General features: G+C 40.9%; 1 protein-coding gene across 1 annotated transcript in view; it reads right to left on the bottom strand.

Annotated features, from left to right (window-relative positions):
- LOC129177325 (sickle tail protein-like) overlaps window positions 1-24627 on the bottom strand; it is a 64106-nt gene that overhangs the window by 29309 nt on the left and 10170 nt on the right. Inside the window, exons 2-3 of the mRNA XM_054768308.1 lie at window positions 7873-8171; window positions 891-1059 (exon numbers count right to left, since the gene is read on the bottom strand). Of these exons, the coding sequence (XP_054624283.1) occupies window positions 891-1059; window positions 7873-8171 (468 nt within the window). The remainder of the gene's footprint in view (window positions 1-890; window positions 1060-7872; window positions 8172-24627) is intronic.

Here is a 24627-nt window from a genome sequence, read left to right as displayed (position 1 = left end):
GGAGCACTGCAGGTATTTTTGTATTGTCATTTATACAGTGGGAGTTACCAGCAGGAATAGTCGAAGACAGCTACTTGGGAGGCTTGTGTCACAAAGGCGGAAGTGAGCAAACGCACACAGCGCTCAATGAGATGGTAGTAAAGGCTCGTGAGGGAATTTATGAGCATTATTATTATTTATTCGCATTTGTGCTTGTACTGCTGTGTTTGTCAAAGGGGACAGAATAAAACTTGCATTTTGCAAAACCCACGGTGTCATACTTCGATGCTACTGATGTTGCCAGACGCAGAAAATTGTGATAAAGTGTATGTAAAAGAGGGTTTGTGTGTGTGTCTCTATAAAGGAGTGGAAGTTAAGTATAAGCTATAGCCTGACTCCACTACAGTAAAAGGGGCGCAGTCATTGTTCTGTAAACTACTGACTTGAGCTCCCTACTACCCTTGAGCACTTTATTTTTCGTTAGTTGTCAATATTTATTATTCTAACACGCTGTTTTCATTTCACTTAGTTGGTGGGTTTTTGTTCGTTTTTGCAAACCTTTCTTTGTAATGTTTTTTGTCTACTTTGGTGCTCTCAAATTTAGCAAAAGAGCTACATTTTCCTTTCCACTTTCTCATGCATGCCACATTATTAAAGTACAAAAATTAAGTATCTGCTTCCAGTTAATGCCCCATCCTTTTTGCGCTTCAGGTAAAAAATTTGATAATTTTTGATAATCAATGTAATCAATGTTTCAGTGACTCATGCTGGACTGCAAAAACAGCTCTGACAAATGCTTTGTAATAAAATATGTATGTATTCTTTTTATATTCCTTCCAGCACACCTCATGACCCTGAATGGGATATAGAAAATGGATGGATTCATGTATTCTTTTTGTGTTTGGACTGACCGAGTGACTCTCTTGGTTGGCCACTTGACCGTCCAACGGGCAGACTCGATCGGGCTTTACAGCCCCTGGAGAAAGGAACTGTCAGGGGCAGCGACTCTCCATCAGACATGTCCTCTGCAGCCAACACACTGTCACAAGTGGTGCTTTCAGACGGCCGGGGGCTCCTTAACTGTAGGGAGAAAGCGTTGATGAAGCCTTCCACCATGAAGAAGGAAGTCCTATTTCAGTGATTCAACACAACAAGTGATTAAAAGTCACCATAATCTCAGTTACTTCACGTTACTAACCAACAAAACAAAACATGCCACTGTAAAAGATAACTCAAAGCCCTCTAGTTTGTGAAAATCACCAACATTTTCGGAGCTGAATCTAATAGTCTAATAATTATAAGTCACTTTCATTGCAAATGTTGATTTAAAATTGTAGAAGAACGTCAACATCAAGATAGCAGGAGGGTTTGGAGGGGGGGAGCGAGCCGTGTGTCAAAAATAGACATTTTTGGTGGGGCGTATCAATTACTCATGGTTTTTCGCCATTCAATGGTGGTCCCGGAACATAAGACAAGCAAAAAGCAACGCTCTCCACATACACCTTCTTGTTCCTTCTATATCAGGGGTCACCAACGTTTTTCCTTGTGAGAGCTACTTTTACAAAATGAAAATGACCAAGAGCTACTCATTTTTGTAACATTTATTTTCAGAACTTATTTTAAACCCAAACAAAGCGAATATGCTTGTTTTACCAGAACATTAACAAAATGCTGGTGTCCACAACTCACATTTTGTATTTCAGAATGCATTTCTTTCTACTGTTCTTTCATTATTAACTGAAAACCTGAATGAAAAGCAGGCTTGCGGGCACCTCATGTGGTCCTGGGGGACTACCTGGTGCCCGCGGGCACCACGCTGGTGACCCCTGTTCTAGATCATCATCAACTAGATTTGTCCAAAGAGCCAGAGTTTTACAGAAATTTGTAAAATGAAATAAAATTAATATGGTATCCCAAGTAAAATAGAATTACTCTCAGCCATTGTCAGTCATGTCACCTGGATTGCAGCAAGCCACTAAAGTCCTGCACTGGTCCAATTTCACAGATCTGACAGCAACAATCAGGGCTTTCACTTATAAAGGTTGCGTTCACACACGACAGGGCCTGAAAGTTGCGTGTGATGAAGTTATTGACTTATGGGTGTTGGTTTAATTTCCTGCAGCTGCACTGTAGATGCGCATGTGACATGCATTTAAAAAAACATTCACTTAGGAATGTTAAATTTTAAAGATAATAAATATAATTTTAAACGTAATGTACATTTTGTACTTCTAAGATATCATTATACAGTAGTACCTCGCATAACGTAAACCTCCTTTTACGTAAATTTCACTGAATGTAAAGAATTTCTGTAAAGTTTTTGCATCGTATTACGTAAGAAATGCCATATAACGTAAAGTCAAGTTGGTGCAAGTTCAGAAATTTGATTTGAATAGCTCGCACGACAGAGAGAGGGGAGCATTTTCCATAACTAACAGAGTACACTTGGTGACACCTTCTGATGCTTCACACTCATTGGCTGATTATAGGGGCACCGCCTACGCTCTCATCTCATTGGCTGATTATCAGGGCACCGCCTACGCTCTCATCTCATTGGCTGACTTATACAGCGCGTATGTAACGTTGTGTGAGAGACAGGCTTCTCCCTTCAACCTCCCTTCCTCATCGTAGTCGCCCTTAAACTAGTTGATTGTTTTTGTTTTTCAGTTTTATTCATTTACAGTAATCTTATTTATTACCTTATTTTATATTGGAATGTTACTCTACTATGTTTATGCTAACGTTTTCTTATATTTCCCCACCATATTTGGTGGACTTTGAATATTTTGAAGGGCTAAAGGGGTGAGTTTGGGAAAATCTTGGAACGGATTAGGCTATTTACATGTATTTTACGCTTCGTATAACATAAAAACCCTATGACATAAACGTTCTCGGAACGGATTATTTACGTTGTAGGGGCGTATACAGTGTTGATATTTTCTAGGCTTCTTATTGGACAAAATGTGTCTTTTTGTGGACTCCACTTTTTGTGGAGATTTTTTCAGAAACGCCACTTGTGTGAATTAACACAGATGTAACGTTTTAACATTTAACACAGTTTTAACACAAATTTTGTACACATTTAACATCGAAGTAGCGGAAAATATCTGTTTGTGTGAACATGGCTCCTCCATGATTTCACAGGAAATCTGTGATGATATATGACCACATGCCACGGTTAAGATATGCATTCGTCAGTATTACCAGACACATGCTTCAATACCTGCCAAGACATTTCTTAATCAAATACTAGACAGCTGTCACATGATATGACACAAACAACTGTGATCGCATGCAGTTGCATGTTTTGGCTCGAAGCGCAGGGCTTCATGCTTAATATTTTGGATAAAGTTAGTTGTGTCTGCATTTATAACTTGTGACCCTCAAGCAAAGATAGAAATATGAAAAGTGAAAACTAAACAAAACAGGTGAGATAAAAATCACTCATAACTTCTCTAAACCCACAACCATCATGACAATCTATAGGAGTGGGGGAAATAATTGCCAGATGCATTCCAATGCGGACATTGATGATTATTAATCGACTCATAAATGTCAATGCTGACGGAACAAAAAAAAAAGCGGAACAAAAAGACCGAATGTGGAAGTGCTGCCCTGACAGTGTATGGTGATACACCTATGCGTAAGACGCTACCAAAGTGGATGAGCGTAAACTCCGACCCGCACGCCCTGAATTTAAAGCGAGTGTCTGGAAGCACTTTGGCTTTCATATAGTTTGTACAAGTATGTATGTATAGTGCTTTATTAATCCCACAGCAGGGAAATTCACTTGTTACAGCAGCAAGCAAGATGCGCAAGTAAAGAATGCATAGTGACATAGTGACACATGGTTCAAGTGGCGCAGGTGTTGTAGAGCCTGTAGTTGAAGGTAAAAATGAGCTGGACAAGAGCCACACAATATGAAAGCTTTGTCATACAAGCTTAAAATATTTTGGGAACACGACAAATATTGAAAACCACATAGCACGTTTTTTAAATAAAAAATGTAATCTAAAAAAAAACAGCCATGGGGAACAAATGACCCCCGAACTGCCCTTTGGACACCCCTGATATAGGATGTTTTCTAATCCACAAAATTCAAAATTATACCTACACCCCTGGTCAATTTGACCAGACCAGAAGTTCTGGTGGAAAGACCAGATTTTCAAATGTAAATGTTGACAGGTATAATCCTGGAATAGTCACATGACAAGCACTCCAAAATATTTCCTATAAGTCATTTAGAGACTTACTGCGTTCTCGTCAAGCACAGAGCTTTATAGGACACATCCCACACTGATGAATGTAAATATGATCGTGAATATTAGTGGAGATAAATTGACTTTTGTCACAAGAAAGACAGACAAAAGTGGCCCCAGTAAAGCTACTTTCTATGCAAACACTCATCAACTCCATTCAAAAATAGCCAAACCACATGTGGATTCTTCAACAGGATTTCTCTGTCCAAAAGTCAGCTAAACTATCTATCTATTGTTCACTGTGTCATAACTACTGCATGTTACTAACGAGGTACAACAGCATTGATATAAGCCCCTAAAAGGTTATACAAAACTTCTTTGGTTCACTTTCAAACGCTTACCTGTTGAGAAATGTGACATCATTTTCAACTTTTAGCTTCCACCTCACATTGTCATGAGATTCAATCCTTTATTTTCTCTCGTCGTAGTGCTATCGTGGGTTGTAGTATGTTTGTGTGGGCTGTGTGTCTGAACCAGATGCACTGGTAAACCACACTACCTCCCTAATAAACCCCACCTCCTCCCTTGTACAACAAAACTCCACCTCAGCAAATAATGCTGACTGGACCAGTCTGACGAGCACAACTGTCAGAATTCTCCACGTTATGGCATGTTAAAAATGTCACTTCCAGCAAGTCAGTTATGAATAATTATGTACAATAATATAAAATATAATAAAAATACACTAAAAGAACAACACTTATTTCTGGGGTTTTTATTATTATTATTATTATTATTATTATTATTGTTGTTGTTGTTGTTGTTGTTGTTGTTGTTGTTGTTGTTGTTGTTGTTGTTGTTATTATTATTATCATCGTTTTTATTATTATTATTACAGTAAATGTTAAAATATTTTTCACACCTGAACTTGAATAAACCTTTAATAAAGAAGCAATGGTTAAAATGAACAACACATAATTGAATAAAAACTGAAACAAAATCTGCAAAGTCTATCGCCAGCTCAAAATAATTTTTTCGCAACCAAAAAAATAAGAACCACACCAAGCAAAAATACTGTATGTTGCCAATAGTGGTTTAAGACAACAGATCGAACAAATAGTGACAGGACGTGAAATATGGTTTTCACCTGGACCAGTTCTACACCCTTCCAAGTGTGAATGGGAGTTTGCCCAACCAGTCTATACTGTATGTGTTTTGAGGACTTGGAAGAGGCATTTGACCGTGCCATGTCCCTTGAGGTGTCCTCTGGGGAATGCTTCGGGAGTAAGAGGTTCATGTGCCGTTCGGTGCTTGTACAACCGGAGCATGAGCCTGGTTCGCATTGCCAGCACTAAGTCAAGCCTGTTCACAATGAATGTTAGCCTATGCCAAGGATGCCCTTCGTCAATGGTTCTGTTCATAATTTTATGGACAAAATTTCTAGGTGCAGTCAAGGCATCGAGGGTGTCCACTTAGGACCCTTAAGGTCTCATCTCAGATAATGTGTTCCTGATGGCCGAGTGGTCAGCCTGAATGCCTGTTTGCCCTGTGACTGGCTGGCGACCAGTCCAGGGTGTACCCCACCTCCTGGGATAGGCTCTAGATGGAAAGTGGATGGAAGGTGTTCCTGATGGCCTCATCAAGCTGTGACCTTCAGGGTTTACTGGGGAGGTTTGCAGCTGAGTGTAAAGCTTCTCAGCGCAGTCAAATTTTTGAAACTAATTGCATGATAAATCATTACATTGAGGGGATTTTGGCTGATTTTAGACACGGGTCAAAAAAGACAGCAATAGTAACAGAAACAGTTTAAAATGTTTATTTTCTCTCGTCTCCAGTGGGCTGTGCCTGAACAATATGTTTGTGCAGGTTGAATGTCTGAATGAGCTGCATCACCTCTTAAAACAAACCTCCACCTCAGCAAATAATGCTGGCAATACCAGTCCAACCAGCACAACAGTCATAATTCTCCACATTATGGCACAACAGAATTCCTGCTTCCACTATGTCTGAGCAGTGACAGTGCCCAAACACCTCATTAGAATGGCATTCAAGAATAGTATATTATTACCACCATGCAGGTAAATACACTTAAAGCCCACATCTCAGCTTTGTGTGATCCTGTAGGTGACAAAACAAATAGTTTGTAATTGTTCTGATCTGGGGGCGCACGGTGGTCTAGTGGTTAGCATGTTGACCATGAGGTGTGCCATGAAACTGAAACGGTGTTCGCCGGTACATGAAAGTTGGCGCTTAGCCAAATGCAATGAGCGTCAATAGAATCGCTCGGTGATTAAGGGTGCATACAAATCAGAACATCTACATGGGTTGAGCTGACAAACATTTAAGTAAAACTGGTCAAATGTAGAATTACTACATATTCTGCTTGGACATCAACGAGTAGCAAGCAGCTGATGGAAAAAACAGCAACACGTCACTCGCTGACGGCGACGCTGGGAACACCAAGGTGGGTTGGATTGCAAGGTGTGCCTAAAGCACTTAAAGCGCTTCCAATAATGCCTTGCACACTTCCACTTCCGTATTACTCTATTATTATTCATAGTATTGATGCCATAGTTCACAGTCTGACTGACTTCTGTCTCGCACGATACAGATTTTCTCCAAATGGGAAACCTTGTCACGTTTTAATCTCGCTACACCCCAACGTGTCATTTATTACTGCACTACAAATTTGAAGTGATCTGTTCCGCCTTAATTAATTTATTATTATTCTACTTTCTTATTTTTCTTATCTCTCCTATCTTGCTTTGTTTGTTTTATTTTTAGTGTTTTTTTATTTTTTGTGTTTTTAGTGTTAGTGTGTTAGTGTTAGTGTTTAAGTTTATTACGACATTTTTTGCAGAGCTGCTGGAAAGGGGAATTTGTCTTTGAGATGAATAAAGTATCTTTCTATCTATCTTTAGCGCTCGTTATTTGGGATCTTTGTAGATCAGGACCTAGGGGTGTAACAGTATACATGTATATACATTAGGGTTTTACACTGCAGATTCTGATACCGATCATCCATGAGAGAAATGGGCAGATACCGATAACATGGATTATGGCAGGACTGGCAGGTAGCACATACACTGTAGTTGGTAGGCTTCAAAAGAGAGCACTTGGCGAACCCGGTGTCTTCCACCGCCGACAAAGGCCTGGTCATCTTCTGGGCCAGTGCTTTGGCTGCATTAGCTGCCATTTGCCTGATAATGATACTGTGAGGCTCAAAAACTCACCATACCCCGTCAAGCGTTTGTTCTTCAAATGCCGTATTAAATTAAAGCTGTCATCAAGAGGTATTTTTTGTGGCATGTGTTGGTAGATAAGTTTTCACACAGCCAAACAGTGCGCCTAACAAACATGTCTGCTGAATCGCACTGCAGGAACGTCAGCTAAAAGCTCAACCAAGCCGCTTTTAGGAAAATAGAAGACAATTCAATGCACAAGCACTTCAATGGAGAAAAGAAGCACACCATCCAAGACCAGCGTATGTCATGAATAATAACACTAATGTAACAAAGTTAGCAGTGCCTCAAAGCTAACACTTCCAAAGGTATCCATCCTCTACCACTAAAACTCAGTGAACGAGCATCTTTATTTCTTCATTAGTAAAGATATGTACATTTTCACATCTACAGTAACAATGAAACAGAACAGAATGTATCTAAAGTCTTGTCTGATAATCATACAGCCTTACCTGCTCCTTCATGTGTTCCTGATGTCCGATGATAATGTCGGCATGATGTGGGTACTTCTGTCTCAGGTGATCCAGAAACACTCCCTTCTTCCGCTCCACCTCGGAGTGCTGCATTAGCAGGTTTGCCAGCTCGCTCTCCCGACTGCTGGCAGCAGCATCGCTTCGAGGTAACGTGCTGTGAGAGCTGGGAACCCCACGAGGGTTATATATCAGGTTGTTGGTGTGACTTTTCTTGGGTAGCTGATGCTCAGCTTCACGGTGTACAGTTGAAGCGGTGGGGACAACGGATGGCACATGCACTGGAAAGACATGGATATGGATGAGTAAAGAAGGAAGTAGTAAACTTAAAGCTAGCGCATTGCGGTTACTGTACCGGACTGTCATGGCGAAGAGAGAGCTAAGACAGAAGGCAAAGCTCTCAATTTACCAGTCACAAGCTTTGGGTCGTGACCGAAAGAGTACGATACAGGCGGATGAAATGTGTTTCATCCATAAGGTGGCAGGAACACCCTTAGAGATAAGGTGAAGAGCTCATTCATCCAGGAGGACCTCTGTGTAGAGCCACTGCTTCTCCACATCACGAGGATGCAGTCTGGAACTGCTGCCACCAGACCCGAAGAAGCCAAAGAAAATGGATGGTTCCAAAAAGAGAACAACACAGGAACCTGGGGTCAAGTGGTTGTTAAGTTTTGGAATGTAACCGATGATCATTGTGACGCAGAATTTACCAAGCGTTGTTCACCCACTAATAGGGAATGCGTTTACCCCACTGATTTTCATTGTCTGCTGGAGCTGCTATGCTGCCACCTATCTGCTCTCTTTTGCAGTGCACTGCTGGGCCTGCCGGGGTGAAGCCACCTGCCCACACCTGGGAGCAATCGTAATCAGGCCTTCTTAAACCACCACCTGAGCCATGCTGCCCCTGTAATAATTACCGCACCATTAGCCTCATTAGTCATCCAAACATGGTACTTCTTCACATCCTTCTGAATCACCTCAGACCTCAAGCTGAAGCCATTCTCGCATAAGAACAAGCCAGATTCTGTGCTGGAAGAAGCACCACTTGAACAAATCTTTAATATAAGAATCCTGAGCGAAGAATACATCAGCCATCATAAGGATATTACAAAACAACTTCATCAACTTTAAGAAGGCCTTCGACCGTGTTTGACATTAAGCACTATCGGCTATACTGAAGAAACACAACATAAGCTCACAAATCACAGCCACTATCAGATCTCTGTAGAACAAGGCTGCAAGTGTAGTTTTTGCAAACAACAATCTCAGTGAGCAATTCAGAACAGTTGGTGTCCAACAGGGCTGTCTACTATCCCCATATCTCTTTCATCTTTTTCTGGAACAAATTATGATGGATGCTCTAGAAGGCTTTGAAGGAACAGTGTCAATTGGTGGAAGAAAAATATGTAATCTCCGTTTCAATGTCTCCGTTTGCCTGCTGGATCGTGAGAAGAACGAAGTGATTTAACAACAAGACCAGATGATGTGGGAAAGGCCTATGGAATGCAAATAAGCACGGAAAACAGCAAAACCATGACAATGGGGAATGCACCTGACACACAAGCCAAGGAGTTTCAATGGGAGGAAAATTACCTCAGGAAGTTGAAAACGTTAAGTATCTTGGTGCTACCAGTACAGCAGATGGGAAGTCTGACAAAGAGATCAGAACAAGAGCGGCCCGAGCACTACAGGCTCTGATGCAAACAACCGGGATCAACAAGAGCAGCAACATTGCACGTGTACAAAAGTCCACCTCCTTCGTTTTGTAGTCTCCACCTTACTCTATGGATGTGAAAGCTGGAAAGCAATCTTAGAAAGGAAGATTGAGGCTTTTGAGATGAAATGCTACCGTCACATCTTGAGGGTCCCGTGCACAGCACATAGAACCAACGAATCCATCAGAAATGAGATAACTGCAGCCATTGGAACCCACCAACATCTACTTCAAATTGTGAAAGTGAGTTTATTTGTATTGTATTTGTATTTGTACTTCACAGCGGGGAAATTCACTTGTTACAGCAGCAAGCAAGATATGCAAGTAAAGAGTACCGTGTAAAGAATACATAGTGACTACAACATGGTTCAGGTGGTGCAGGTGTTGTACAGCCTGACAGCGGTCGGTATGAAGGACCTTTTTACACCGTGGGTGTAACAGTCTGCTGCTGAAGGAGCTGCTAAGGGAAACCACAGTGTCATGTAGGGGGTGAGAGGTGTTGTCCATGATGGATGTCAGCTTAGCCAACATCCTTCTCTCCCCCACTTCCTCCACGGAATCCAGAGGACCGTCCAGGACAGAGCTCGCTGTCCTGATCAGCCTATTGATCCTGCTCCTGTCCCTGTCCGTGCTGCCCCCTCTCCAGCAGCCCACAGCATAGAAGATGGCTGAGGCCACCACAGAGTCATAAAAGGTCCGTAAGAGAGTCCTGCACACACCAAAGGACCTCAGTCTCCTCAGCAGGTGGAGGCGACTCTGGCCCTTCTTGTAGAGGGCGTGGGTGTTGACGGACCAGTCCAGTTTGTTGTTAAGGTGAACACCCAGGAATTTGTAGCTGTCTACCAACTCTATGTCCGCTCCCTGGATGTTCACCGGTGTGAAATGAGATGTTTTCCTCTGGAAGTTAATGATCATCTCCTTTGTCTTGCTGGTGTTGAGTTGCAGCTGGTTAAGCGCACTCCAGCTGACAAAGTCCCTGATGACCGTCCTGTATTCCAGATCGTTCCCCTCTAAAACACAACCCACGATGGCTGTGTCATCGGAGAACTTCTGGATGTGACACTGTGTGGAGTTGTGTGTGAAGTCCGAGGTGTAGAGGGTGAAGAGGAAAGGGGAGAGCACCGTACCCTGAGGGGCACCTGTGCTGCAGAGTACCATGTCAGACACACAGTGACGGAGCCTCGCATACTGTGGTCTGTTGGTGAGGTAGTCTATAACCCATGTAGTCAGGTGTTGGTCTACTCCCACACTCTCCATCTTCACTCTGAGTAGTGACGGCTGGATGGTGTTAAAGGCACTGGAGAAGTCAAAAAACATGATCCTCACAGCGCTCCCGCTGTCCTCCAGGTGTAGCAGGGATCTGTGCAGCAGGTAGATCACTGCCGACCACTCCGATCCGAGGCCGGTAAGCAAACTGGAGGGGGTCCAGCTGAGTGCCCACCAGGGGTCGCAGGTGCTGCAGGATAATCCTCTCCATGGTCTTTATCAGGTGAGCGGTCAAGGAAACAGGCCTGAAGTGGTTAGGCTCCTTGGGACGCGGTGTCTTTGGTATCGGGACCACACAGGAGGTCTTCCACAGGGCCGGGACTTTCTCCAGGCTCAGGCTGAGATTGAACAAGTGTCTGAGAACTCCACAGAGCTGGTCAGCACAGTCCTTGAGGATTCTCGGGCTGATGCCGTCCGGTCCCGGGGCCTTCCTTGCCTTGATCTTCTTCAGCTGCCTCCTCACCTGATCATCAGTTATGGAGAGGGGGTAGAGGATGGCTGGGATGGGGATGTGGGGGTGAAGAGTGGTGAGTTGGTAGGGGAGAGAGGGGGGGCAGACTCAAATCTGTTGAAAAACAGATTGAGTTCATCTGCCCAGATCTTGTCCCCACTGGCTTGGTCTCTCCCCACTACTTTACCATGGCCTGTGATGGTCTGCAGGCCTCTCCAGACTTCCCTGGCATTATTCTGCTCCAGCCGCTTCTCCAGTTTCCTCCTGTAGCAGTCCTTCCCCTTCCTGATTTAGTTTAGACAAAATCATGCGTGTCAAGTTGTTTTATTAAAATAAATACATAACATGAGGATGTTTTTTTTTAAAGTTTTAAAGCTTCATGCAAGATGCACATTAAAAAAATCTTATCTAAAAATAGCCGCTAAAATAAAGTAGGCCGTTCTCTTTTTGAAATAAATGTAGAAAAAGTCAAATATAATCATTTTTATAACATAACATGAGGATGTTTTTTTTTTAGTTTTAAAGCTTCATGCAAGATGCACATTAAAAAAATCTTATCTAAAAATAGCCGCTAAAATAAAGTAGGCCGTTCTCTTTTTGAAATAAATGTAGAAAAAGTCAAATATAATCATTTTTATAACAAACCTTTAGCTCTGCTCAAATCCTCAGCTAATAAGAAAAGCACAATAGAACAAAATATGAAGGAGTGCCTGGTTTAAGAGGAAATTTTAATATGTCATGAACTCAAAAATACTTTGAATTGAACAGTAGTATTTTTAGGTAAACATTTTTAGAAGACACAAGCATGTTGGACCACCAACCTGTCAACTCCTTCAGGCTTAGCAACCGTCTGTCTAACTTCCTTGTACATTTGTGGTAGAGCTTGTCGTGCTAAATAATTGTGACTGCGAAGCTCGCTGGACATCGCGAGTCCATTGTTTTCACCAGGTTTTGAAATCAGTTTTTTTTCCACTGTTGCAACAAGGACCATATCTTTAGCAATGTCATGGGGCAATGTGTTGTGGCAGGAGTTGTGCATGAATTCGAAGTACTTCGAAGTACTATTTAGCCAGCTTACGCCAACGTATGAAAAATTTGGCCAATACGCTGGCGTACGTCGAATAATTTATGGGGAAGTTTTGTATAAGTTAAGAGCACACGGAAGCACGCCAGCATACGTCGTAGTATGTCCAAGTCGTCCAAAAATGTTGTGCATGCACAAAACTTTTCAACGTATGTCAACGTATGACTCATACGTCCCGAATACACGGGCAATAAATTATGCGATCGTTGACACCCGTTCACACACGTTATTTGTAAGTTACACACAAGTCGTAATACGTCAACATATCTTGAGACAAAACTGTGTCTTCTTGGCAAGCGTTGGCTGAGAGGAGATGGAGGCTGTTGTGTTTGCAGATACAGTACATTATGCTATGCCTTGTAGGAACTCCATATTTATACTGCTTCATGCTTGACCAGTAGAGGGCACTGTGACACTGGGAATAGAACCAGCAGGAGGGGAAGAGGCGTTAGAACCTGCGTCATCTCCGTCAGAGTGAGAGTGGGAGGCTGTAGGTGATGATGGATCCTTCTTACGTCCACGTCCTCGCCCTCGGCCTCCGTTACTGCCCTGATACTTCTTGGCAGCGGTCTTCGAAATTTTCTTCGGCATGATGGTGATGTTGACACTGCGATGTCTGGTGAGGTGAGTCATCAAGTGGCAGCCTTTTTATAGGCTACGGCACGTGATCGTCGGCCATATGCTGCCGTGCGGTTTGCATAAGTTAGACTGGTTTTGGGTGTAAGTTGTGAACGCCGACAACACGCTACGCATTCGTTGGTATACGTTGTCTATAAGTTATAGAAACGTTCTATATAAGTTACTAATACGTCATGTAGACGTCAAACTCGTTATGAATACGCTATGTATACGCCTAAAATTGAAAAAAACCTCGACAGTTCAATGTATGCCATCAAAATGATCACCTCAGGCATGCGCTGGCTAAATCGTCAAGGTGTGACAGAGCAGCAAATCAACTGTGTTTCACAGGTCCACTACAACTCCCATGACCACCACATACCTGCAAGACAATGACGTCACACTGAATCGAGCAACGTTAAACGTCTTTATCATTAAAAGTGCTAAAAAAACATACATCCATATAAAGTCTGCCGTGCTTAAATCCAATGCGTTATTTCCTTGTATTGAGTCAATCGATTGATTACCTCTTAAACAATGTTAGATCGATACATATGTCGTCCTGAATGGAAACTTGAGAACCCAGATCGATGTAGTAGGAATATAAATCGATGCATCAGTGTAGTGAATGAATCGTTACACTCCCAATTAGCATGGTGACTTACTCCATGAAGCTAACCTGCTAGCTGGCAGGTTTTTTTGAACAAACTGGATTTTGTCTCCTCCCTCCTACTAAACCTGAAGTAATCTGCCAGACATGGCATGTCTGTTCTTTCGTAACCCAGTACATGTCCAAGCAGAATTACTTCCTGGGGCTTTACACCGGGATAGGATTTTAGGTCCACAATTAGATTTTTCCCAACCTTTTTTTGACTCAGCACCTTGCAGCTCTCGACTGTTTCTCATGAATTTAACAATGACAGTGACCTTGCACTGTTGCAGCGTTAAAATTATTTCATTTACTCTATTACAATATTTTAAAAATATATTAATTAATAAATCATCGTTTCATGGTTGAATACGGCGTATTACTAGTCAAAAATATGCATATTGAAGCAAACTTCAAAGCATAAAAATGACTAAATTATGTAAAATACAAATATAAGGCACTCAGAAGACGCATTCAAAGATGTGATGATATGTAGTATTCTACACTGGTCACTAGGTGTCAGCAATGTTACATTGATGAGACAATAGCCATCGCAGGAAGTACTGTACAGAACAAGAAGTAAAAAAAAAGGAACAAGGAACTCTTCGAATGCTAACGTGTGAGTATATAGTATGTCTTATTTTCTCTTATGTCCACTATATTGGGTAGTAGCAGTGTAAAGGTGACTATGGGGGTGTTATTTCATGTCTAGAGGGCTCTAATAATGTTATAACCCATATTTAGAAGGTTGTGAACAGGTTTTCTATGCTCTAACTACAAAAATATTCCATTTATAAATAACAAACCCTACTTCACGGAAATTCACTTATCACAGTTGGGTCTGGAACCAATTAACCGTGATTACTGTATATGACATTTATTTATACACATTTTGATTTGTATTTGTATAGACAGACAGACAGACAGATAGATAAATAGATACATTATTGATCTCCAAGAAATATTCACATTTCCAGCAGCTCTGCAAAATTGATTAAATAAATAATTTATTAAACAAATGAGCAAAAGAAATAAAAAGACTGCTAGCTGTGGTTGCATGTAAAACATAAACCAATATTTTTGCTTACATTAACACATGAATGAGCATATGTGTTTTCTTGCCTTAGAATATCTGCATCCCCAGCAAGTTCAGTGTCAGCCCTCAGGCTTTCACACCCAGTCTAACACAAGCTGCACTGATTGAATGCACACTCTTCAGGGCACTGAAAGTTCAAACAGGGATCTCCACCGGTTAGTAAGTGTATGCCGCTGGAAGTTCTTTTTAACGGTTGGCTCGGTTCAGTCCGTATGTTTGGGACAAGAACTAATTACTGGTAACCAGGAATTAAAGGTTGTCACTGTATGGATGTGGGGCCAAGGCGTGGTGGACCCAACTGCAGGGAAGCAATAAAGGCCACTGTGGAGTGTTGGTCACAACAAGTTTAATGCAAAGGACTTGGTAACTCAGGATATAAAAATACGAAAATACAAAGCTTCAGTTTGAGAAGTCCAAATCACAAAAAGCATGTGAGGAGCCACAAAACAAAGAATATTATGGAGCACACTCACCACAATCAACAAATGATGACAAGACAAAGGCAAGACAGAAAATTAAAATTAAAATTACACAACAATGCACACCTGGACGAGACAAGAGAGGGTAGAGACAGCTGATTGGAAGAAACACAAGGGTCAGGACAAGGAATAGGAGCAAATCAAGGCACACTTATGCACAAAGAAACAAGACAAAGCAAACACCCACAACGTACCTAACAGAACGTGACAAAGGTGGACTTTTAAACTGCCAATACAATAGCGATTCAGCATTCACTGCAAACAAATCCACCCACAAATTTGCAGATTTTTGGTTAAAAAAAAGTTTTTGTTTTTTCCCCCAAAAAATAGTTTGTTATTTCTGCAGAAAACACGTGATTCACCATAAGTCAGTAATCATTTATAAATACATGATAATACACGTAAAGTGTACAGCAAACATGTGCCACTGTTAAAAAAAGCCCACAAGTGTCACATTTAAGTCTTTGTTATGTTTCACTGAGAATGTTTTTCTTCAAGTGTTGGGATTCTGCACTTTGTTCAGCCGTCCTTGAACGGTGTGAGATGCAAAAATGAAACTTCTGTAACTTCTACACCATGACTCCGATTCCATCTGGATCATCTTACTTTATCAATTAGGGGTGTCATGAGAGAGATTAAAACTTGATGAAATGTTTTGTTTGGAGAAAAGTTGTCTCGACGATTGTCAACTACCATGAATAATAACACATGTAAAATGGAAGTGGCAGTGCCGCACATTAATAGCTTTATGCATACTAAAACTTTGCAATCCAACCTGCCTCCGTGTTCCCAGCAACAGCGTCAACGAGTGATGTGTGGCTGTTTTTTTGCGGTTTCAATGCCCCACGTTAGTAGCAGAAATGAAAGTCAGGCGCATCGGTAACAATGTATTGAAAAATGAAGGGTTAAGTGGGTGTCTTTCTTCATTAATAAAGGTACTGTGGCGACCAACTCACTTCATAACACACTGAATACATAAAAGAGATCCATGCTGACAGTTTAGCAACATGGTCGCTACATTAAGCAAGTAGGGGTGGCACTAAAAGTGAAAGACAGCAAGTGTTTCTTGCGTCCTGCATCTTTCGGTAATTAAATTCAAACAGATAAATGTTAAGTATCTGCCGCGCAGGCAAGCGGTAGTGGAGCTCCACTCCTCCATCACCGCCTGGCAGCCCTAGGGCCATCTGTGCAACGTGGCTCATTGGAGAAATAAAATTAACAAAAAGCCAGCAAAAGTGGATAAAGCTAAAATGCTGATACTAATAACTAAGAAAAACAAAGATTTGTCCTTAAATATGTTTATAATATTGTTTTTTTTAATCATAAATGGTTTATTAATTATAAGTATTAAAGTACAGCTGGACAGGTCTGACATAAATAGACAAGTTGATAAGACAAAAAAGACAAAAGACAAAAACAGTGTGCTGGCATTATTCAACTATAAACTGGAACTACTAATGCTGACACCCCTATTGAAAAGCCAGCATTTCTAGAAATCAAGAAATACAAAGAAATCACACCCCTATTCCATTCCATTTCATTTTCTTCTGCTTATCCGAGTCCGGATCGCGGGGGCAGCAGTCTCAGTAGGGAAGACCAGACTTCCCTCCCTCCTCTTCCCTCCTCTTCCACAGGCCAGCTGTGAGACATAATCCCTCCAGATTATTAATCCCTCTAGGTCTGCCCCGGGGCCTTCTCCGGGCTGGGCATGCCCGAAACACCTTACCAGAGAGGAATCCGGGAGGCATTTGGACTAGATGCCCGAGCCACCTCAACTGTCTCCTCTCGATGTGAAAGAGAAGCGGCTCTACTCTGAGCCCCTCCCGGATGACCAAGATCCTCACCCTATCTCTTGGGGTGACTCCAGAAACTACAGCGACCGCATTACTGTAGATGCTGCGCCGACCCACCTGTCGACCTCACGCTCTAGCCTTCCCTTACTCGTGAAGAAGACCCAAAGATATGTGAAATCCTCCACCTTGGGTAAGACCTCACTCCCAACCCGAAGGGTGCAATCCACCCTTTTCCGACTGAGAAACATGGCCTCAGATTTGAAGGTGCTGAGTCTCATCCAGGAAGCTTCACACTCTATTGCGAACCGCCCCAGTAAACGCTGATGGTCACAAGCATTCCCATTGTTTTGAAAAATAATAAAATATGTATATTGAACAATCATTCCACCCTGCAAAACGAACGGTTCAAATAAATCATGACTTCATATGACATGCCCGTGTTGAGTATGTCAGAACATTCTCTATGAAAAATTCCTTAAGCGTAAACAAATACCTCAGAATTTCCACACACACAAACACACACATTTCCAAATCAAGATTGTGGGCAGCTGTGACATTTGAAAAGAGAAATCCAGCGCCAGCAGTGTGTGATGTGCTCGGCAGAGACTTCTCATGAGCGTCTTGTCACGTTCAGTGCTTTGCTGTAAAGGTCAAACACTGAGATCTTGTCTCTGATGTTCTCACTTCAACAAATCTCCTCACTTTAACACACTTTAACACGTCATTATAAACAAAATTCAACGGAATGGACATGTTTGATCTCCAACCTCACTTTACGTTACGAAACAAGTTTATCAACTAACTTGAAATACAATCCAAACCAAAATAGAGGCGAGATGAAGAAAACTGAGTACTAATTCGAGCAACGTGAGCTGGAGTCAAGCCACTGTCTGTGTGTGAAAGAGTGAGGCACCGCTCCTCTGCGGCTGCAGCCTGTAGCAAGTCTGTGTAGGGAGGGGCGGTCGAGCGTGACGGGTGAATACATAAGTAGTTACCCAATGAGGATTTTCCTTCAGCATGAGTACGACAATGACAAGCTGTGCTCGTTTCATGCTCGTACTCGGCAATAATGCATTATCCGTAATGGATACTCATCTAAAACGAGCATCTGGCTCAGCCCTAGTCTGAATCCTACTTTTGTACAAAGGGCCCATGTGGCAAATTTGCAAGAATGCAAGAATCATCAATCATCCTTACGTGAGATATGATCACACGTCTTTGTCTTTTCTGTGTGTTTTAAAGATATAAAAACAGCTAATTAAAACACCTCCAAAAACCTCCAATGTTTTATCATTTTATGTACATGCTGTGACCATGTAGTAACAGGTACATTCATGATAACATGTACTACTTATATTGTATTTTGCTCTATTTTGATCATTTTAAGCATTACCGGAACTTCCTTCCTGGACACACTGATTTCACATAGCAACATACCTAACTTTTCCAAACTCAAAAACAAAAAACACTGTAGCAGTGGCGGCAGCTCCAATAGGTATCATTACCCTTTGGGGGTGGCCTGAGGCGCGGCGCTCTGAGCTAGTGTGTGGTGAAGCTGGTTGCTAAACAGCTAGCCGGTGTGGTGTGGCGAGGTGTCACTACACAGAGTAACGTAGTTCTTTGGCATAACAATGTTAATAAAAATAGTAATAAAGTTGTAGCTTGGGTAATATAAAGGTCACATTATGTAAATGGAGCTTTGTCGGCGGCATTTGGAGATTTTTCAGAAGGCTTTCCAGGCGGAATAGGTGTGTCCCATTACATGTATTCTTAGTTGCCTCTTTTTTTAATCTGCTTTTATATCTCTAGAATGCGCAGAAAAGACAATGACGTGTCTTCATGTCATTCCAAAATTTTGCCCATCATCCACAATCCTTATGTGACACATGAACACACGTCTTTCTCTTTTCTGTGCGTTGTAAAAACTGCTAGCACCAGGGATATGGGATTTTTGGGGCCGATACTGATATTGGGGGCTGCAAAACGCCAATATCCGATACATTGATTATTGGCCAAAAAATGAAAAAAAGAGCATTGATATACACAGAATATATAATGTACATGAACCTAAATTCTTATACTGTAATACCCAAAATACGATTCAACGCAAAGAAGCAGAAGACTACCAAATTAAAATAAGGAACTTTAGTGACTGAGATTTACTTTTAGGTGTTGCCACAAATGTGTAGTGTTCAATAAAGTACAAGAAAGATCTGAAAAAACAAAAGATGGGAGTGCGTGTATAGTGACAATGATGTAGATAAGGCATATGAAAACTTTATTAACATTTACGTATATGAAGTTCTGTCCACTGAGAGAAGAATCTAATAAGCAAAAGAAGAGGAATCAGCCTTGGATGACAAAAGGATTGCAAAATGGTTGTAAGTACAAAACCTCAGATTTATAATTAAAAAAACTAAAGAAGCAGAAATAACTTATAAGATATGTAAAAATAAGTCAACAAACATTTTGAGAGTGTGTAATAAAGAATATTACAGTCAATTACTACACAAGAAGTAAAACCTAAATCCTAAACAGTATTATCAGGAATGGTACAAAGAAAGCAGATTATTTCACAGAGGGAAATGCCAAAAATGATAATATGAACAAGGTAGTTGAAAGCTTTAATAATTACTTTGTAAATATTGGACCAAAATTGGAAGAAAAGATCCCAAATTCCTTGTCAATTTATTGCAAACAACCATTAAACAACAATTAAAGTGAAACAGCTGATCAAAAGTTTAAAACTATAGCTAAAAAAAACCCATTTTCATAAAAGGACTGAGTAATGAGTAGCTTTGCCATTCTTGTAAATCACCTCAAAAATTGGTTTGGGCATGCTTGATGCCAGTCTTTCCAGGAGGCTAGTGGGAATGTTGCTCCAGGCGGTGAAGGTGGCTTCACAGAGGGCATCCACTGTCTAGAACTGATGTCCATTTTTGTAAAGCTTTCCCTTGCCATCCATCTGCAAATGTCCTCAGATGGATTTAGATCAGGGGAACACACAGGAAGGTTTAAAAGAGTGAAATTAGTCCTTTGTCAGGCGGGCATTGTGAACAGCAGTGTTTTCCTGTTGAAAAACCCAGTCATTACCACACAGACGATGTGCCTTCAGTCATGAGGGATACCCCCTGCAACATCTCCTCATAGCCATCCGCCGTCTGACGCCCCTGCACAACCTGAAACGTCATTGTTCCATTGAAAGAAAAAGCTTCCCGGATCATGATGGTGCCCCCGCCACTGAGCCATGTGGAAAACATCTCAGGTGGGATCTTCTTGTCATGCCAGTAACGTTGGAAGCCATCAGGACCGTTAAGGTTGCGCTTTTTTCTCATCAAAGAATAAAACTTTCTTCCACCTTTCAATGCCCATGTTTGGTGCTCTCGCGCAAGTTCCAAACAGGGAATTTTGCGGCGTTGAAAGAGACAAGGCCTTTGAAGATGTTTTTTGTTCTTAAAACCCTTCTCTCGCAGATGTCGTCTGTTGGTTATTGGACTGCACTCGGCGCCAGTAACAACTTTCATTTGGACCTGGTGTCAGCCAATTGGATCCTCCTGCTCAGGACCGGTGACTTTTTTTTTGGGTCTACCACTTGACTTTTTTGTTCCATAACCCTCAGGATCTTTGAAGAAGTTTCAAATGACTGTCTTACTGTGTCCAACCTCAGCAGCAATGGCGCGCTGCGAGAGGCCTTGAATATGCAGCTCAACAATCCGACCAAGTTCTTAGAGAGAAAGTTTTTTTGCCTTTCTCATCAAGAGTTGTGTGAATACCTGACAGAAAATGACATTGAATCCACATTTTTGCCAAGATTTTGGCTTTCAACGACTGTGGTCTTAAACTTAAACAGCTTATTTCACTTTAATGCTTGTTTGCAATAAATTGTTTACTCAAAACATTCCTATTTCTTCTTTTTTCATCTTGAAGCTCTACTTATAACCTCCTTTAAGATCCAACAGTGCAAAATGTAAATTCTTTGAATAAAATTAAATTAAAAATAAATTGAATAAAATTTTGAACAGTAGCATTACACATCTTCGGCACAAATTAATATTATTTTACAAACAAACAAAAAAAACATCATAAATGCCTTCAATGTGTTCCACTTGCTCTATGGTATATCCACCATGTTTTTAGTTGAAGCACATATGACTTCTTATCGGTTAGGATAACAAAACGGACCATCAGATTTCCTCTATCTCTCGCTCCCTCTCTCTCTCTCTCAGTCCTACTTGACAAAGCAGAGCTGATTGATTTAGTTCAGTGGAGGCCTGGAGGGAAATGCTAGCTGTTCACTGCACTGTGTGGAAATGTGGCTCACGATGTGGACAGCCACTCTAGAAATTAGCCTGTTAATTTGCTAACAATGTCCAATTAGAAGGTAGTGTAGTTCTACCATGGTCTCAGGTTATATTGCAAAGAAATCGTTCCACATAAAAAAGCAAACATATAGTTGGGTTGTGTAAGGAATAACACCCACTTTACTATGTGGACCATAACGTCCTTCAAAATGCCTTCACTTTCACTGATTGCCATTAGTAACAATCAGTGAATTGGGTATTCCCTGTCTCAGGATGGTGGTTTCATGAAAATGAAATTAGTTTTCTTTAATCCAGCTAGTCCTTTGTTTACAGTGTTCCAAGTTTCAGTGTTTACGTAGTTAAAACAGGATCCCGTAAATCAACACAAAAATGATTAAAAACGATTAAAAAAGTAATTTTGATCCGTAAACACGAGACTCCGGAGAACTAGTTACAACGTGCACTGAGGAAAACTAACAACACATTTTAGTTGTTTTTTTTTTACAATTCATTATGTCTCCCAAGCGGCAGTGCATCAAAGAAAAGGAAAGCCATCACCAGGGAAGTGAAAATGATCACAAGAAGCGCAGAGAGAGGAAGCACGCTCACCAATATCAGCCGCTCATTTGGTCCCAACTACTCGACTTTTGCGAGAATCATTAAGGATAAAGAGTAATGATTGATCTAATGTTTTTATTAGTGTATTTATGTCCTTTATGTGTACAGTGTGAATGATACCGACTTACATCCCAGTCTAGGAACAGAACTGGTTTGTATCCCGATGATCGGCTGGATAATTGCTCATTATTATTAGTAATTACTGATTATATTTGGTAGTGATTCACCCTCCAAAGGTCTAGAGTCAGTGTCCCCTGGTGTCCCACACTGTAATATGGTTAGAATTTTAGTTTTCACATTTTCCTCACATGGAAATTACAAAAACTATGAAAACAACCATTTTTAATTTTCAGATATTCTAACAAGGACGCTTTAGATAACCTTGCAGAAGAATTGGGAAATCAGGACAACACTGACATGAGAAGAGATAAATGACAAAAACCGTGCTACAAAAACGGTCGGTTAGGATAATCCATAATGCCGCTGATAGAGAACATACCAATCCTTTATTCCTAAAATCACAATTATTAAAACTTGTTGATTTAGTAAATTTTAAACAGCTAAAATTATGCATAAAACAAACAATAACCTGTTACCCAAGAACATTATACAGTTCTTCTCAACAAGAGAGGAGAAATATGACCTTACGGAAAAATTTCATTTAAAAGACTTAAATGCGAGGACAACGCTAAAAACCTCCAGCATATCAGTATGTGGAATAAAATTATGGAACGGACTGAGTAAGGAACTCAAACAATGCACTAAAATGAGCAAATTCATGAAACAATACAAGCAGCTGATGTTTACAAAGTACAAGGAAGCAGAATCCTGAACTACTGTGTACATACAACGTTGTGTCCAACCACTCTTGCACTTGCTACTAATTCTTTTTTTTTTTATGAAGACATTGTTTGTACTCTGTCATTGTTTAACTACTAACCCTTTCATCAGTTATTAGTATTATATACTTATTGTTTAAGTTTGCTATATAATTTATTGACAGTGACTGCAGACTTTGACTCCTATTTGACCACACTGTTGTACTGCCTTATCATTTCCCTATGTATCTTGGCAAAGAGTACATTTAAAATATAGGGGCTGAATTAATGTACTGTGAATTAATGTCGTGTAATTGATGTGAAATGGATGGGGGGTAGGTTTGAATAAGCTTTGCTTCTTCCTACTCCATTTGGACATGTGGAATTGTGACATATGACGTATTATAATGCAACTTGTATGCGTGTTCAAAAGAAATTAAACCATAACCATAACCAATCATAACAAAAATAGCTAGTGAGAAAAATATGACCAGTCAGGGGCAACATAACAGAACCAAACTGTGATTTAATCTGCTTTATTTATCATCTCGGTAACATTATTGCCCCAGCATTATGTTTGTAATACACTATTGTTGGATTACAAACATAATGTTACTGAAATGATAAATAAAACAAGATGAAATCTTAAACCTTTTAATCATGTGCACTAGATCCTAGTAATGATTCGTTAGCGAACAAAACGGCACTTAGAGCCACCTTTTTGTAGTGGAGTGACAGTAGCTTGTGCAGTGTAAACTTACATAAACTGATATTTGAATCGGTGCTGACCACATTTTTGGTCTTTTAAGTCTACAAATACCAGGAAAGTCTCCAATGATGCCAGGAAAAGTCCCTACATTTGCACTAGTGGCTTTGAGAAAATAAGTCGCCAAGAGGTTTTGGAAAAAATCCAACTGAACAATAAAGCCACAAATAAAACAACAGCAAAAATGAGGTGAGAAAAAATTGAAAAGTTACTAATAATAAAAGCTACTAATAAAAGGCTCCGCTTTTTGTGGGAGTTACATTCCAGGACCATCAGCGAATGGCAGAAAGTAATTGCAGAATAATTGATACGGCCATAAAAATGTCTGGTTTTGACACACGCCCCCCCCGCACGTGATCAGCATATGCCAATAGATGCCTTTCTATGTCGATCACAAAAGCCAATCACCTGTGGCTCGTACTATTACAGCCTGCAGCCTGTATCAATCCCCTCGTGCAGTTTAGTGTCTTGCCCTAAGGCAGGGGTGTCAAACTCGTGCCATGGAGGGCCGAGACACTGCAGATTTTCTTTCCAGCCAGTTACTAAAGCAGGTGATTTTAATGATCAACACCTTCAGTTTGAGGGAAGGAGCTCATCCATTAAATCACCTGCTGAAGAAACTGGTTGGAGAGAAAACCTGCAGTGTCTCGGCCCTCCATGGCATGAGTTTCACACATGTGCCCTAATGCCTTCGGTAGCGTCCGCTTCTCACTTTCCTTCACACTGAGTAGGCATGCCAAAACCCAAACAAACATATCTGCCATGTGGAACTTACCTGCCAACACCATGAAAATTCCATGAAAAATATCTCGCAGGGGTAGCACGTTAAAAAGCTTTAATTTAATAAGGCATTTGAAGAACAAACACTTGATGGAGTATGGTGAGTTTTTGAGGCTCACAGTGTGATCACCAGTCAAAGGGCTGCTAGCGCTGCCAAAACATTGGACAACACTCACCGTATGTGTGTGACAGACAGAAGGAAAAGCAAATGATCCGAAAAATAATTGAATTTATCAGACGACATGCGCAGTCTTTGTCAGTGGTGGAAGACACCGGGTTTGTCGACTGCTGTCTCACTTGGAGC

Source organism: Dunckerocampus dactyliophorus, chromosome 2 (assembly GCF_027744805.1).
Source record: "Dunckerocampus dactyliophorus isolate RoL2022-P2 chromosome 2, RoL_Ddac_1.1, whole genome shotgun sequence".
Lineage (NCBI taxonomy): Eukaryota > Metazoa > Chordata > Actinopteri > Syngnathiformes > Syngnathidae > Dunckerocampus > Dunckerocampus dactyliophorus.
This window is presented reverse-complemented; position numbering and strand designations above follow the sequence as displayed.